The sequence below is a fragment of the Rhagoletis zephyria genome, unplaced genomic scaffold, assembly GCF_001687245.7.
Source record: "Rhagoletis zephyria isolate East Lansing unplaced genomic scaffold, Rhagoletis_zephyria_1.1 Rzeph_scaffold_00160, whole genome shotgun sequence".
NCBI lineage: Eukaryota > Metazoa > Arthropoda > Insecta > Diptera > Tephritidae > Rhagoletis > Rhagoletis zephyria.
Genome location: NW_016157244.1, coordinates 185757 through 200578, shown reverse-complemented (window position 1 = coordinate 200578; position 14822 = coordinate 185757). Strand labels below are relative to the sequence as shown.

General features: G+C 38.9%; 1 protein-coding gene across 3 annotated transcripts in view; it reads left to right on the top strand.

Annotated features, from left to right (window-relative positions):
* The window catches only part of LOC108355127 (structural maintenance of chromosomes 3), a 278962-nt gene that overhangs the window by 155091 nt on the left and 109049 nt on the right, over positions 1–14822 (top strand). For 2 of the 3 annotated variants that reach the window (XM_017606311.1, XM_017606304.1), the window contains one exon: positions 7604–7864. The exons of the other annotated variant lie outside the window; for it this stretch is intronic. In XM_017606311.1, the coding sequence (XP_017461800.1) occupies positions 7604–7816 (213 nt within the window). In that variant the 3' untranslated portion in view covers positions 7817–7864. Of the gene's footprint in view, positions 1–7603; positions 7865–14822 lie in introns of those variants that run through there. 3 annotated transcript variants of the gene reach the window in all.

The following is a 14822-nucleotide window of genomic DNA, read 5'->3' as shown; positions in this document are numbered from 1 at the left end:
CATCCGTATTCCTTCAATCTCCGCTGACAATGTTCGCCTTCATTTGAATAGTTTCAAAAATTATTTTCTAAGCGGCCCGGATGGTATTCCCTCCTGTGTCCTAAGAAGTTGCGCTGATTACCTATATAAGCCATTAACAAACATCTTCAATGCTTCTCTAAAGCAAGGAGTTTTCCCCTCTTTGTGGAAGGAGTCGTATATCTTGCCGCTTTATAAAAATGGAAGCAGGTCAAATATTGCGAATTATAGGGGAATCGTTAAGCTTTGTGCCATTCCTAAATTATTCGAAGAAATCGTTACGGAAGAACTATCTTATTCCATAACACCCGTTATCGATGTATCACAACACGGCTTTTGTAAAGGTAAATCAACTGTATCAAACCTTCTTGAATTCACTACAAATGTGAACAATGGTTTCAAAAGTAATTATCAAACTGACGTCATTTACACTGATTTCAGCAAGGCTTTTGATAAAGTATCTCATTCAACTCTAATATACAAACTTGATAAAATTGGTTTCCCTCCAATCCTGCTGCGCTGGCTTTCTTCTTATTTCATTGGCAGGAAACAGAGGGTTATCTTTAAAAAATGTTCATCTAGTGTAATTCATGTGACGTCAGGTGTACCTCAAGGTAGCCACTTGGTCCCCTTCTGTTTATTTTATTCATCAACGATCTTCCAAATATTTTGATGTATTCGATTTGCTTAATGTACGCAGACGACGTTAAGTTATTTAAGTTCATTGGTGCTCCAGGAGACAGGGAACAATTACAGGTGGACCTTAGTAATGTGTTTAAATGGTGCGAAGTAAATTCTATGTCACTTAACTTGAAAAAGTGTAAATTTATGTGTTTCTCTAGAAAACCCTTTCAATCATATAGCTACCGCATTTGTGAACATAGTGTTGATCAGGTAACTAATTTCATCGATCTAGGCGTAACCATGGACTCTAAGCTTCAATTCAAGTCCCATATAAACTCTTGTGTTAATAGAGCCAAGGGCGTCTTGGCTTTCATCAAACGTTGGGCTAAAGAATTCAGAGATCCTTATGTCACTAAAGCTCTCTTCACCTCCCTAGTCAGGCCGATCTTAGAATACGGGTCCGTCGTATGGAACCCTAGATATCAAACGCACTCTGACAGACTCGAGTCGGTAATTTGTTGTGGAAAAGCAACAATAATTTGAAAAAATGGTAGAAGTGATAGCTATTTCGGAAATCACCACATTTCCTCATCAGACTTCTTTCAGTAGGATTCGAACCGACGATCCCACTGACTCAGCCAGTTGCCTATGCACCGTGCTAAGTACGCCTTGTAAATTATCGTTTACTTTTTTCCACTATTTTCATTTTTGTTATGCCAACACAATCAAGCGCAGCTATTCCGCTGCAATTCACTTAATCATGTGGTTGTTGGTATTGTTGGTTTTTACTAATAATTTTTTTTTTAGAATGTTTAACTTTTAGGTGTGCTCGTCCTTAAGTTATTTGTTTTTGTTATTTTTTAGCCTTATAACAATTATATTCAACAATTTATATTGAGCTCGAGGCCGTTTTTTAAATGATAATTTATTGTGGAAAAGCAACAATAATTTGAAAAAATGGTAGAAGTGATAGCTATTTCGGAAATCACCACATTTCCTCATCAGACTTCTTTCAGTAGGATTCGAACCGACGATCCCACTGACTCAGCCAGTTGCCTATGCACCGTGCTAAGTACGCCTTGTAAATTATCGTTTGCTTTTTTTCCACTATTTTTCATTTAAAAAAACGGCCTCGAGCTCAATATAAATTGTTGAATATAATTGGTATAAGGCCAAAAAAATAACAAAAACAAATAAATAAAAAACTTTTATAAATGGACTAAAAATTAGAAAATAATATTTCTTAGTCCCATAGAATTTGTTTTGATAACTTTTGATTTCGAAATTTTAGTAAAAGTCATTATAAACCATTTATGAGATTGAAAATGAAAAGCATGGGGCGCGTGTAATAAACCTGAATTGATATGAAGAGTAATATATGTATAAATGTGGATATATGAATAACGACCGCATAAAATCGATCTCAAATTTGTATTTTCTCCGTAGAAATATTAGGTCTATGTTATGTAGTTGGACTATTGTCAATTAAATCTAATGCTTTGTTTGGCATGCGTTCCACGTTTTTCGTTTTCAATCCCATAACAACGGGCCCTTAGCTTAGATGAAAATGCATCAGTTTAAGATAGACTTTACATTTAAAGAACTTTTCTATTTAAAGCAACAAAATAAAATCTTTATAAGAACTGTTTTCATTATAAAGGTTTGCTCAAGCAGCAGCGGTATGGTACCGCACGGTATAACTCCGTATGGCATGTGTGCTCATGTATGGATATACATATATACATTTGTATGTAGATAACTTACATACATACCCAGTAGAAATTCTATGCATACGACATCGCTGTTGGTGGCATGAGCTTGCTGCTGTGTATACGTGTGTGTGTATAAATTTCACACTAATTTGCAAGAATCTCCACATACACAACATACATACAACCTAAATGTATACTATGCACTTAGCTTTAAATTTTAACGTTTTCGCAGCTCCCTATGTTTATCTTCATCTAAAGCAGGGATCACAAGATTTGTACATTTTAACAGTTACAGAGTGTTGTTGTTTGAAAGTTGTTATTGAGCTAAACTCATTATTTCTAGACAACACCACTCTGTGACTGCCAAAATGTACAAATCTGTACAAATGTGCAAATAGTGCGATCCCTGCTTAACAGCTTCTTTACAGCGTGTTCACTACTGCTAGTGATAGCAGAGCGTAATTTACCGGCGCAACTATGTAGGATAGTTTAGGCAGTGGTATGATAGATTCTATTGTGAAAATACCGGTAATTAGTTTGAATAAATCAGCTGTTAACCTTGTGATATTTCTTTATGAATTTCTGTAGAGCACCTACCGGGTGTGTGGTTTGTACTTGAGCTGAATGCTTAAATTAAATAACACACCGATTTGTTTCTGATTATGCTCCTAATTCGTGACACATTGGGCGCGTTCATATTGTCTAACCGTAGACTGTTTGTCCTAGAAACGCACGGTCTAGTATTCCCGCTCAGTTCAACAGTTGCCAACTCTCCGCCATTTTTTCCATCGTACAATTTTTTCGCTACCTGGGGGCTACTCTGTAATGCGATGTGACAGAGAAATGCGATGCGATAGACAATCGCCACAGCGTATTACTTATGATGTATTTGCCTATCGCATCGCATCGCTCTTTCGTATCGCATTACAGAGTAGCCCCCAATAACTCAACGTGTTTTGCTCAGCCTAAACAGATGATCGAAAATATTTACGCCGCTTATATTAAATGTACTATGCTCATAAATAGAGAGTCAGCCCTTAATAAAAATATAATGTCCTGGTTATATAAAATAAAATTAAAAAGTTCAAAATAAAATAATGTAAAAAAAAATATTTTTTTAAAAACAAGCTTTTACTTAACATGTACAATCAAAGGAATAAAATAAAGTACTGTAACAAAAGATTTTTAGCAAGAAAATTTTGTCAAAACTACACTGAAATGAATAAAATAAAATAAGTTAAGGTCTCGTTAAAGTTACTAAAATCCATTTAGTGCAAGTAGTGACTCAAACTCTAATGAAAATTACTAATAATTTGTACTAATTTACTTCGTTTTTAAAAAACGTTTTTGTCGGTGGATTCAGCGTACATGCATAATTGGTTAAGTATGCATATGTATGTATGCAGATATTTAAATGCCAGTTTGCTATTCGCGCGACAAACTTTTTTAAAAACGAAGTAAATTAGTACAAATTGTTACTAATTTTCATTAGAGTTTGAGTAACTCCTTTCACTAAATGGCTTTTAGTAACTTTAACGAGACCTTAACTTATTTTATTTTATGCATTTTAGTGCAGTTTTGACAAAATTTTCTTGCAAAAAATCTTTTGTTTCACTACTTTATTTTATTCCTTTGATTGTACATGTTAAATAAAAGCTTGTTTTTAAAAAATATTTTTTTACATTATTTACTGGTTACTGAACCTAAATATTCAAGTCTCACTCGAGAATAAGCTCGTCTATATTCATCTGTTTTAAAGCAGGTATGGACATATGGAAAACAATTATGGAGCGCTGAAGCAACCTCTAGTATAGAAAAAGATACTCCCAAGGTTCCAATTAAAAAATCTTATTATGATTGTGAACGCCCGTTTTATGTCACAAACAACCAAATACACCGTGGCCGTGATCTCTACTTGTGATTCTGAAATAAAAAAGTACGCCTTGGCGCACCACCAAAAAATTCACGATCACGCAAATCTTATTTCTACACTCATTATCATTACTATTATTATTATTATCAAATTGTGCAAGGCCGTCTGGCAAAAGAGCAGATGAGACTGAGATTGACTGCCAGGCCACTTGCTCACTTCCTCAAATTTATGATGTTCTCATTTTTTTTCCTATGCATCTTTTTATTAAGTACTCTAAAATGTGTGTTCCATTTACTCATGTACACATGGTACACATGTGAAGAATATTTCTGCTGGTATATTTGCTGTGCTTTATATGTATGTTAAATTAAAATCAGGGACGTGAACCGGATGAAAAATTTGGTCCGTTCGGTTCAGCGGTTCGAACCGTTTTTGCACTTATGGATTGGTTCGACAAAGTGGCTTTTTTAGTCTTTGAACCGGGGTTTTGGTTCGCTTCAACGGTTCGGAAATAAAAAAAAATTAACGCGCAAGTCTAAGTGTAAAGTGTCAAGTGAAACAACGCGCAAGGTTAAATTTCAAGTGTATGTTAAATGAGATGAGTTTACTTTACATTTGATATTGCCACATGGTAAACAAACATGGTATGTATTACCATATTTAACGAAAAGAAACAAAAGCGTGTAAATTTATCTATTGAAAATTGGTTTAAACGAACCTTTAAACCTTTATGAAAAGTGGTTCGGTTTTCGGTTCGGATCAAACATTTGTGGAAAATTTCGGTTCGGTTAATGGTTCAGTTAATTAATAGAAAAAATCGGTTTTCCGGTTCAAAACCGGTTCACGTCCCTGATTAAAATACATCTTATATTCAGTGTTGCCCTTTTGATACATATGTATCCAAATGGATACATTTTCGCCTTAAATTTTGAGGGATATTTCTTTTTTCCTCAGTGTAAATTTGCTTTGTTTTTCCATAATTATTCGACAGTTGAAGGAAGTTTTTTTTTATGTACGAGATATTATAAAATTTAATTTTTAACAGTTGGCTGCTCATTCTTGTTACTTTGAAAAATTTAATTTTTAGCTACATGAACGTACATTTAATAACACCAAGTAGTTTGCAAATTTTAAAAAGTTTTCCGACCTGTAGTATTTAACTGTAATGTCGAGATATTTTTCTTTAAAAAATGGTGATGTTTCCACAATTTCCGGGGTCCCGCAAATCAACTTTGACATCCCTAGCAACCCTTCTCCTAACATTTAAAGGAAAGTGACAACCATGCCGATAACTAATTTTCAACGATAACTTGACTGTAATGAAAATAGGGAAGAATATCATGAAATAAGGTACAATTGTTGTTCTATATAACTGCTTAAGAGCTTATAACTTGCAATTAGTTACAGCTTTTTTGACAGATATCCCATTGAAAATTATATCAAAAAGCTGCAATTAACTTTATAGTCGTCTTTATTTTGACTATAACTACGGGCCTTTGTTTCCCACATCCGTGTCTAAGAATGGGAAAATACTGACTACATGTTAATAAGTTTTTTAAGGGCCCGAGTTCCTCTTCCATAGATGCACTGTACAGAAATTCCCGCTCTTTCGGCCGAGTGGCAACACTGCTTATATCTTTTTCTAGCACATCGAAATTTTTTTTATTGCTGACATTTATATTTTAGGATGATTGGTAATTTGCAGGAAAAGCTAAAAATTTATTAATTTAGAATTGAATTTTTACTTAAAATCCAACAGTATTAGTTAAAAATACCAATACCACTGTGCGAGAATTTTCTGACAGTTCAAGCCAGCCCGGACCTTGCTAATATTTTCTGAAAGTATATATATCCAGTAATAAAACACTCGATGGATTTTCAAAAGTTAGCTCGTATTTTTATTTTATGGCCTCTAAAGTTTTCATGTCCCAGCCTAAGTAGTTTTCAAAAAAGTGGAAAAAATGGTTAAAATACATAAATGTCTGAGCGAAATTAAAGGTTATGACATATATGGTAAAATTTCATGGGAAATATTTTCGTAGAATATTTTAACCCATTCGCTCCCGCCTGAAAGGGTATGTAGGACATTACTTGTTAAGAAATTTACTTTCTTATTACAAATTTTATTTTTTCTAACAATTATTTTTTCATTTTTTCANAGACATATATGGTAAAATTTCATGGGAAATATTTTCGTAGAATATTTTAACCCATTCGCTCCCGCCTGAAAGGGTAGTTTTGACCATTACTTCAAGAAATGCCACAAAAAGTAAATTTGGAAGTTCGTTAGAGGATTGATATATTCTAGAAAATTATTCTTCTGAAAATTTTACTAGGGGTCTTCTCAAGTAAACGCTTTATACCACCAAGGTAAAAGTTTCTAAAAAATTTAAATAAATTAGTTAATTTTTGGCTTTTAATGCAAATTGCTTAAAGTCCTAAAATATACATGTCATAAATAAATAAAAAAATATCGACGTGCTAGAAAAAATCCAAAGATGCATTTTAATTTAACAGACCTAGATTTAAAAAAAAAACACAATTTTCGGAGCGGGGGAACAAAATTTAAATTTCGCAGGCCTGTGTTATCAACGCCATATGTAAAAAGGGAATGTATGTATATTGTAAACGGGTGCTAGGAAACTCGCATACAAATTGAGTCCTAAAGTATAACATTTATACTTTTATAACTTGTTTATAATTATTGTTATTGTTATATTATATTTATTGCTTTTTTTTAATATGTCTTATGCTTGAAATACAATACCGGCGAACGGCAACCTTCGCCGAATCGGGCGATGCTGTCGTTCATAGTTCGCTCAGCTATTTCGTGTACTTAAACAGAATTAGAGCGGTAGCGAAAACAGCTGATACCATTTGGTCACCTTTATAATTTGGGTGAACATATTTAGAAAAAACTAAACCATATTTAGTAATGAGGAAATGATAACAAATATAAATGTAAAACAAAGAGAAGTTATTATAAATTATTTTATTTGAAGCCAGATTTAACGAATCCACTACTATATTTTTCAAACAACAAAAATAATTCGTGATTATGTTGTTTTATTCTTAAACTTTGAAAGCAAAAAATAAATACGGCCACCGTTGGCACGTACAGATGCCATCGCCCAGCAGAGCGATAGAAATTAATCTATCGCCATGAAACGCCGCCGAGCGAACTTCGCATTTCGCTTTGGCTGTGTTCAATTTCATATGCTTGCGGGTGTTCTAATTTTGACAGCGCGAATTTCGCTGTGTTGAGTTCTCCGTTCGCCGGCATTGTATTTCACCTATTATTTATTTTTTTAGATAAAACCAAACCATACTGGGAATTAATGCACCTCTTTTTCAAATTATTTACTTTCATTTTCAGGCGCTAGATGCTCAACATAGGAAAGCTGTAGCAGATATGATACATGAGTTAAGTGATCAGGCACAGTTTATTACAACAACATTTAGACCAGAGCTTTTAGAAAATGCTCATAAATTTTATGGGGTTCGTTTCAGAAACAAAGTCAGTCATATTGATTGTGTTACCAAGGAACAAGCGAAAGACTTTGTCGAGGATGATAACACACATGCCTAGATGTAATAAATTGGACTTAAATACATAATAACCGTCATATATCAAAAATCATGGGGTTTTAATGTATACATTAAAGGGGAATTAAAGGCTACACAGTGGTCCGCAAGCAGTGTTAGGTATTATTAAAATGTAGCCAATTGCAACCTTCAGGAAGTGGGTCCAACTTACTCCCCGTTTTCAAAATTTCAAGGTTGAAAATCGTAGCTGCTCACCTTTTCGATTGGGGCATATCTCAAGTAAATTGTACTTGAGCGAGGGTGCCCAGATAGCTTGAATATAAGATACTGGATACAATTCGAGGGTAATAAATGTAGCCACATGAAACATTCTGAAAGTTGTTCTCAATCGACCCTAAATTCCGAATTTTTAAGGCACGGAATCGTAGCTGATCCCCTTATCCATTGGCACATATGTATGTATCTCACGGATGTTACTAGCAAATATGCACCAGACAAGATGGCCAGATGAAGAAAATATCAAAGCACTAGCTACAGCTTTGCGGATAAGAATGATCCTTATACCTGGTTCAGTAAAATAGGAATGTCAATGTCAAAAAATGTATATATAAATCATCCTGAATTGTGTTCATTTTATGACGTTCCCAAGTTTGCATGAATTGATGATGTATTGATTATCCACTCTGCTCGGACCAATAACCCAATCCGTTATTATTTTGTATGAGCTGCAGACACTCTTTAACACGAGATTCAAGAACATGAATCTTCAAGGGTACATAAATGTCTTCTATTACATTCAGAGCATCCAAATCTTTTTCCAAATCACGCAAAGGCAAAGAGATATTTATATCAACTCTTTCGGCGTATTTCACCTTTGATTTATTGTTTTGAGATTTCGCCAACTATTGGAGTTTTCTAAAACCACATACTATTTCGTCTTATATGAGCATGTAGCATTGAAATTTTCTTGAAATATGTGTACATTTATTATTCCCAAATTTGTATCCAGTATTTGATATTTAGTCTATCTGGGCACCCTCGCTAAAAAAGCACAATTTCCTTGAGATATGCCCCAATCGGAAAGGAAAACAGCTACGATTTCAAACCTTGAAACTTTGAAATCTGGCATTAATTTGGACCCAATTCCTGAAGATTTCACTTGGCTACATTTTAATAATACCTAACACTGCTAGAGGACCACTGTGTGCAAACAGTTTTTGAGATCATATTTGACCTTGGACATTTACTGTGCTACGAACGTTCAGTTTGGACATATGTATGTCCTTCGTCATAAAAACACTAGTAGGGTTTATCTATCGAATATAACCCAATTATATCTCTTTGTTTTTACGAAGTCATGTCTAAAAAACTAATACGGCTATGTAGAGTGTTGTTGGGTACAACATTCAGCTCTACTCAAATTTGGGAAAGACCTCTCCGCACCATTTAAGACGAAATGAGGTTTTAGAAAAGGCGATTCACTCTCTATAGAGGCTGTAAGCCTGGAAATGAAGCGAAGAATAACTTTTTCCAATAGGTGCTACTTTGGGCTTGGTAGGTAATTGAGAAGCACAGCCTTTTCTCGAAGTACAAAAATTATGCTCTACAAATCTCTCATCATGCCAGTCCTTTTATATGGCACAGAAACATGGACGATGTTGAACAAATATGATTAGGCTTTGGGAGTTTTCGAAGAACTATTCCACTATTCTATTCTATGGATCTGTTCGCTTGGGCAGCGAGCACCAAAAAAGATCGAATGACGAACTGTACGAGCTTTTTAACGACGTGGACATAGTTAAGCCCATAAAAATACAACGATTATGCTGAAGGTTTTCAAGAGAACTATTCTACGCAAGGTATATGGACCTGTTCATGTGGGCGACGAGTACCCAAGAAGATGGAAAGACAAACTGTACGAGCTTTTCAACGAAATGAATGTAGGCTTGTTGTACGCATGGATGACGAAGCTCCAGTGACAAAAAAACCTTTTTAAAGTACAACTTACATTCTCACATAAAACATAATCAGGCCGATTCTAAACAGAAACTTACTGGGAGTTTTCTCTCCTTTACCTTTCCTCCTATCATGAATAAAAATTCCCTTAGGATTTTTTATATTAAATGGCTGGGTTGAGTTGTCAAAAAAGTGTCAAACAGCTCTTTCGAAGGTCGAATTTCCTCCCCCCAAATTTTCGGGGAAAATGCTACTCCCTGATTGTTAATTATTAAAGGATTTCTCTCTCGGGAGAAACAAATTCCCGGAGAACAAACTCCGTGGGNGTCGAATTTCCTCCCCCCAAATTTTCGGGGAAAATGCTACTCCCTGATTGTTAATTATTAGAGGATTTCTCTCTCGGGAGAAACAAATTCCCGGAGAACAAACTCCGTGGGAGTATTCAGAATTGGGCTGAATATAATAACTTAACTTACATAATAAATAATCCCCGCCGCTGTGGCTGATTAGTTAGAGGTGCGTACTTCCATTCCGTAGCAGTTTTTCGCTTGATTTTTTAATTAATTAGTTAATTCTATTAAATTCAATCCGATTACATGATTAATTTTAATCTGATTAAACAGTTAATCTAACCGCGTTTAAAAATATTTATTTTTAATCTTTAACCCTTAACTTGATTAAGTAGGTTTGGTGATTAATTAATTTATGCGGGAATTTTCCTGTGCACAATCGGGTGTGGCTAAGTCGGTTTTCCTCATCAATCTAAGCAATTTAGTTTTCATTTTCATTAAGATGTAGCCCAACAGACGTTATGGAAACTAGGTTTTAAAATCCCTCTGCACATGTGCGATGGGTTGTAAAAATTCCCAGCTTTTGTGTTACTATAACTAGGGCTCGGAATCTCGTGCAAATGCCTGTTTTTACTGGGCATCTTCAAATGGAAATGGTTAAGTTATCTTTACGAATCATTAAATTTCCTTTAAAACGGCATTCAATCGTTAGTGCATATTTTTGCATATTTTGCAAAATACCTGTTTTTGGATATTTACTGCGCACATTTAAGTATATTTTACCTTAAATGCATATGCTTTTTGTATATTTTTGACTTTTTTGATTTACAACCATTTAAATTTAGTGCGAAATCTTTTGACAAAAACATTATCTATAATTTTTCCCCAAATATTCTTCTGAATATCTTCTCAAATAGACAAGCGGCTTCTACCTCTGTTAGATCTCAACTATTGGAGGACTGTAGGAGAGAGCTGGCCTATATCTCGGGTCACCCTAATATGGGTCTTGGGACATAGGGACATTTACGGAAACGAGGAAGCGGACGAGCTAGCAAGGTGCGGCTCCGCACTGAATGTGTTTAACGTAAAAATTACCGAAATTTATCACTTGAAGGCCAAGCAGAGGTGTAACCGTACAGGATCGTACAGGATTACCCGGCAGTTCTAGGTGTCCTACGATCCACTTAAAACCAAAGCTCTCTTAGGAATGAGCAAAGAACATACCACAAGATACTGCAGTGAGCACAGGGTACTGGCCCGTTAGGGTACATGCCGAAAGGATTGGATTGCCCTTCCACAGGTTCAGTCGCAGTTGCGTTGCTCCGCGCTCAAAAAAGACAGTCGAACACTTCCTGTGCGAGTGTCCAGCCCTAATTCTCTCTGTATGGCGTACTGAAATTCATTAAAGCCAAATGGCAGTTGGTTATACGAGTTGTGGAATCAAAATGGCAAACTTGCTAATTGCTTACCAACACGAAAACCAACCAAACAGTCATCTGAACCACTATTAAACTGTCACTGGCTCTATTTACACAAGATTGTAACTATCTGCTTGATTATAAACTACCCTGTAGGGGACTCAACTAACTATAAATGCACTATAAGCTCACTATTTTTCAACTAGTGGTGACTACGCCTCGACTAATTTACATTGCTTTCAACTGGCTACTTTTACATGATGATGTCATTCCCACGGCAGCCGATTCTACGCGTACCGGAATGAGTCGGGTTTTACCCGACCGAGGGCTGTTTTTTCGGCGATCAAACCCCGTTTAGGTCGGCGAAATCCATCAAACGTTGCTCGATTCTAGGGCTACATCTGCTCCGTACCCTTCTGCTCAGGGCTGGTATAGAGTCTAACCCAGGGCCAGAAATTTTCACCTGCTGCCAGAGACGATTGCATACAAACTCCACCTCGATCAGGTGCAATGCCTGTGACCGGTGGAGTCACCTCCGTAACTGCTCGGGCCTACGTACGCACCGGCAATGGACCACGTCATTCGTGGCCCCATGCTGTGCGAACCGGACCGCCTCCACGGCAAACCACCTCCACAATCAACACACCCACACCCCAATACAACATAATCAACACACCCACACACCGCCGCCGGCAACTCCTAGTCCCTCCGACAATCTNCACACCCCAATACAACGTAATCAACACACCCACACACCGCCGCCGGGAACTCCTAGTCCCTCCGACAATCTGCTCTGTTTGTCAGTCCAGAATATACCGTAACGTGACATCAGTCAAGTGTAACTCCTGCCACGGCTGGTGCCACTTTAGGGCATGCTCAGGACTTCGCAACACGCGAGATTGGACGAGTGACTATGTGGCCCCTGCTGTGCTGCCCAGTCGCATCCCTCTCCCGCGACGCCGCCAACCACCACCACAAAGCAGCACCCCCTTTTGCAGCACGTACAGCAGGGAGCCGGCAGGCAACACAACTCTTTAACACCACACATCACAATCGGTCTCCCGAGGCACATAAAGGTGCTACAATTTAACTGTAACGGAGTCCAGAGCAAGATCGAAGAGATAACTGTCTTTATGGGAAGGCATGGAATATTCATAGCTGCGGTCCAAGAGACGAAGTTGCACGGCAATTCAACCCTGTCAATAGGTGCGCTACTCAGAGGTGAAAACCGTATGGTAGTTGCTGACTTTAACGCGCAACACGATCTTTGGCACTCAAGGCTGTCAAATGATCGTATGGGAATACATCTGGCTGAGCAGCTAGACGATTCGACATTCTGCACTATGAACGACGACGCGCCCACCAGGATTATGGGCAGCTGCTGCAGCTCGCCAGATCTAACAATTTTCAGCGCTGGTATGATAAACAGCGTATCATGGCGACCTAAGCTGACTGGAAAGGCTTCGCGGATGTTACTGAAGACGCTTTCACTGCACTGCCCATACCATCCGACGTTCATGTAGGTGAACGTATATTCCGCAGGGTTGTCACTGCTGCTGCAGCTCGCTTCATCCCAGCAGGATGTATTAAGGATCCACGTCCGAACTTTCCTGCTGAAGCTACTGTTCTAGCCGATGAGCGCGACAACCTTCGTCAGGCCGATCCCGGAAATCCCCGTATCAGCGATCTCAATTCGGAGATTCGGCAATTTGTGAACATACATAAGCGGAAGAAATGGGAACAGCATTTGAAGACCTGCAACTTCGCCTCTGGTGTGAGCAAGCTGTGGTCAACCGTGAGGTCGTTGTCGAACCCGACGAAGCGTGACGACAGAGTCGAAATAGACTTTGGTGACCACGCTTCGTCGGACCCGGAGCGATGCGCGAGCTATTTTAGCCGGCAGTTCATTCTGCATCCTCCGGTGGATAAAGCCAAACGTCGAGTGCCCAGAGAGCTGCACAAAATGCCAAAACCCAGTGCGCCTCTTGTTTTCACCAGCGGTGTGGTAAGGATAGCCAATGGGAAGGCGAAAGCCTCCAAAGCCATTGGACCCGACGGAATTTGGATGTTGATGCTGAGAAATTTGGGTCCTGCGGGAGTAGCGTACCTAACGGAGGTCCTCAACCTGTCTATGGCCACTTTCGTCATTCCAGACATCTGGAAAATGGGGAGAGTGGTCCCATTGCTCAAACCGGGGAAAACAGCCTACAAAGGAGAGTCTTATCGCCCGATAACCCTCCTTTCCCCGGTAAGGAAGACACCGAAGGCGTTCGAGGCCCTGCTACTCCCGTATTTTACGAACCACCAGCATGGGTTCCGTAAAGTGCATAGCACAACAACAGCACTTAACGCCGTAAACACTCAGATAACTCGTGGCCTTAACCGAAACCGCCCCTGCGAGAGAACTATGCTAGTAGCGTTGGACCTGTCGAAGGCGTTCGACACTGTCAGTCATTCAACGCTACTAGAAGATATAGAGGCCTGCTCACTCCCACAGGGACTCAAATGGTGGTCGGCGAATTACCTGAGTGGTCGACACTCGTCAGTAATTTTCAGAGACAAAACTAGCAAGCCACGTAACATTAAACAGGGGGTACCACGGGTGGTGTCCTGTCCCCACTACTGTTTAATTATTACATTTCAAAGCTTCCTCAACCACCAGAGGGTGTCAATATTGTCTCCTATGCTGACGACGGGTTTCTCGCCGAAGTTTCTCGCTTCTTCACTGCAAGGAGCCTTGCCCTATCCCCTGTGAAATCCTCGGCAACCCTTTTCACCACCTGGCCGAAGGTCACACTGCAACGTCGATGGCATAACAATACCGACGGTGAATAACCCGAAAATCCCCGGAGTTACCTTCGACAGTCTGCTCCCCTCGGCGCATACAACCGCAATTGTCAACAAAGTACAGAGCCGCAACAATGTCCTCAAGTCGCTGTCCGGCAGCACTTGGGGCAAAGATAAAGAAACTTTGTTGGTGACATACAAGGCAATTAGCCGGCCGGTGTGGTCGCCTGGGACTAGCAGGACGCAGTGGATGAAGCTACAGACTTGCCAGAACACGGCACTACTAACAGCGGCTGTATGCCTCCTGACGAGGCGCAGATGCCCCCAGTAAAGGAGAACAATACGATGCTCTGCAAGCAGTTCCTTATGGGGAGCCACAGACGCGGTCATCCCAGCAAACAGCTGCATGCAGAACAGCCCTCGCCAAGGCACGTCAGGAGGCATCTCTACGAACTGACGGGCGAGGTCCAGAGGTTTATTAAACAACCTCTGGACCCGTCAACCTGCCGACAGGCCCTGAACGGCATTCACAGGGAATCAGTCTCGAGTTATGTAGACTCCCGCCCTGTGAATGCCGTTCTAGGCACACAACCACCGG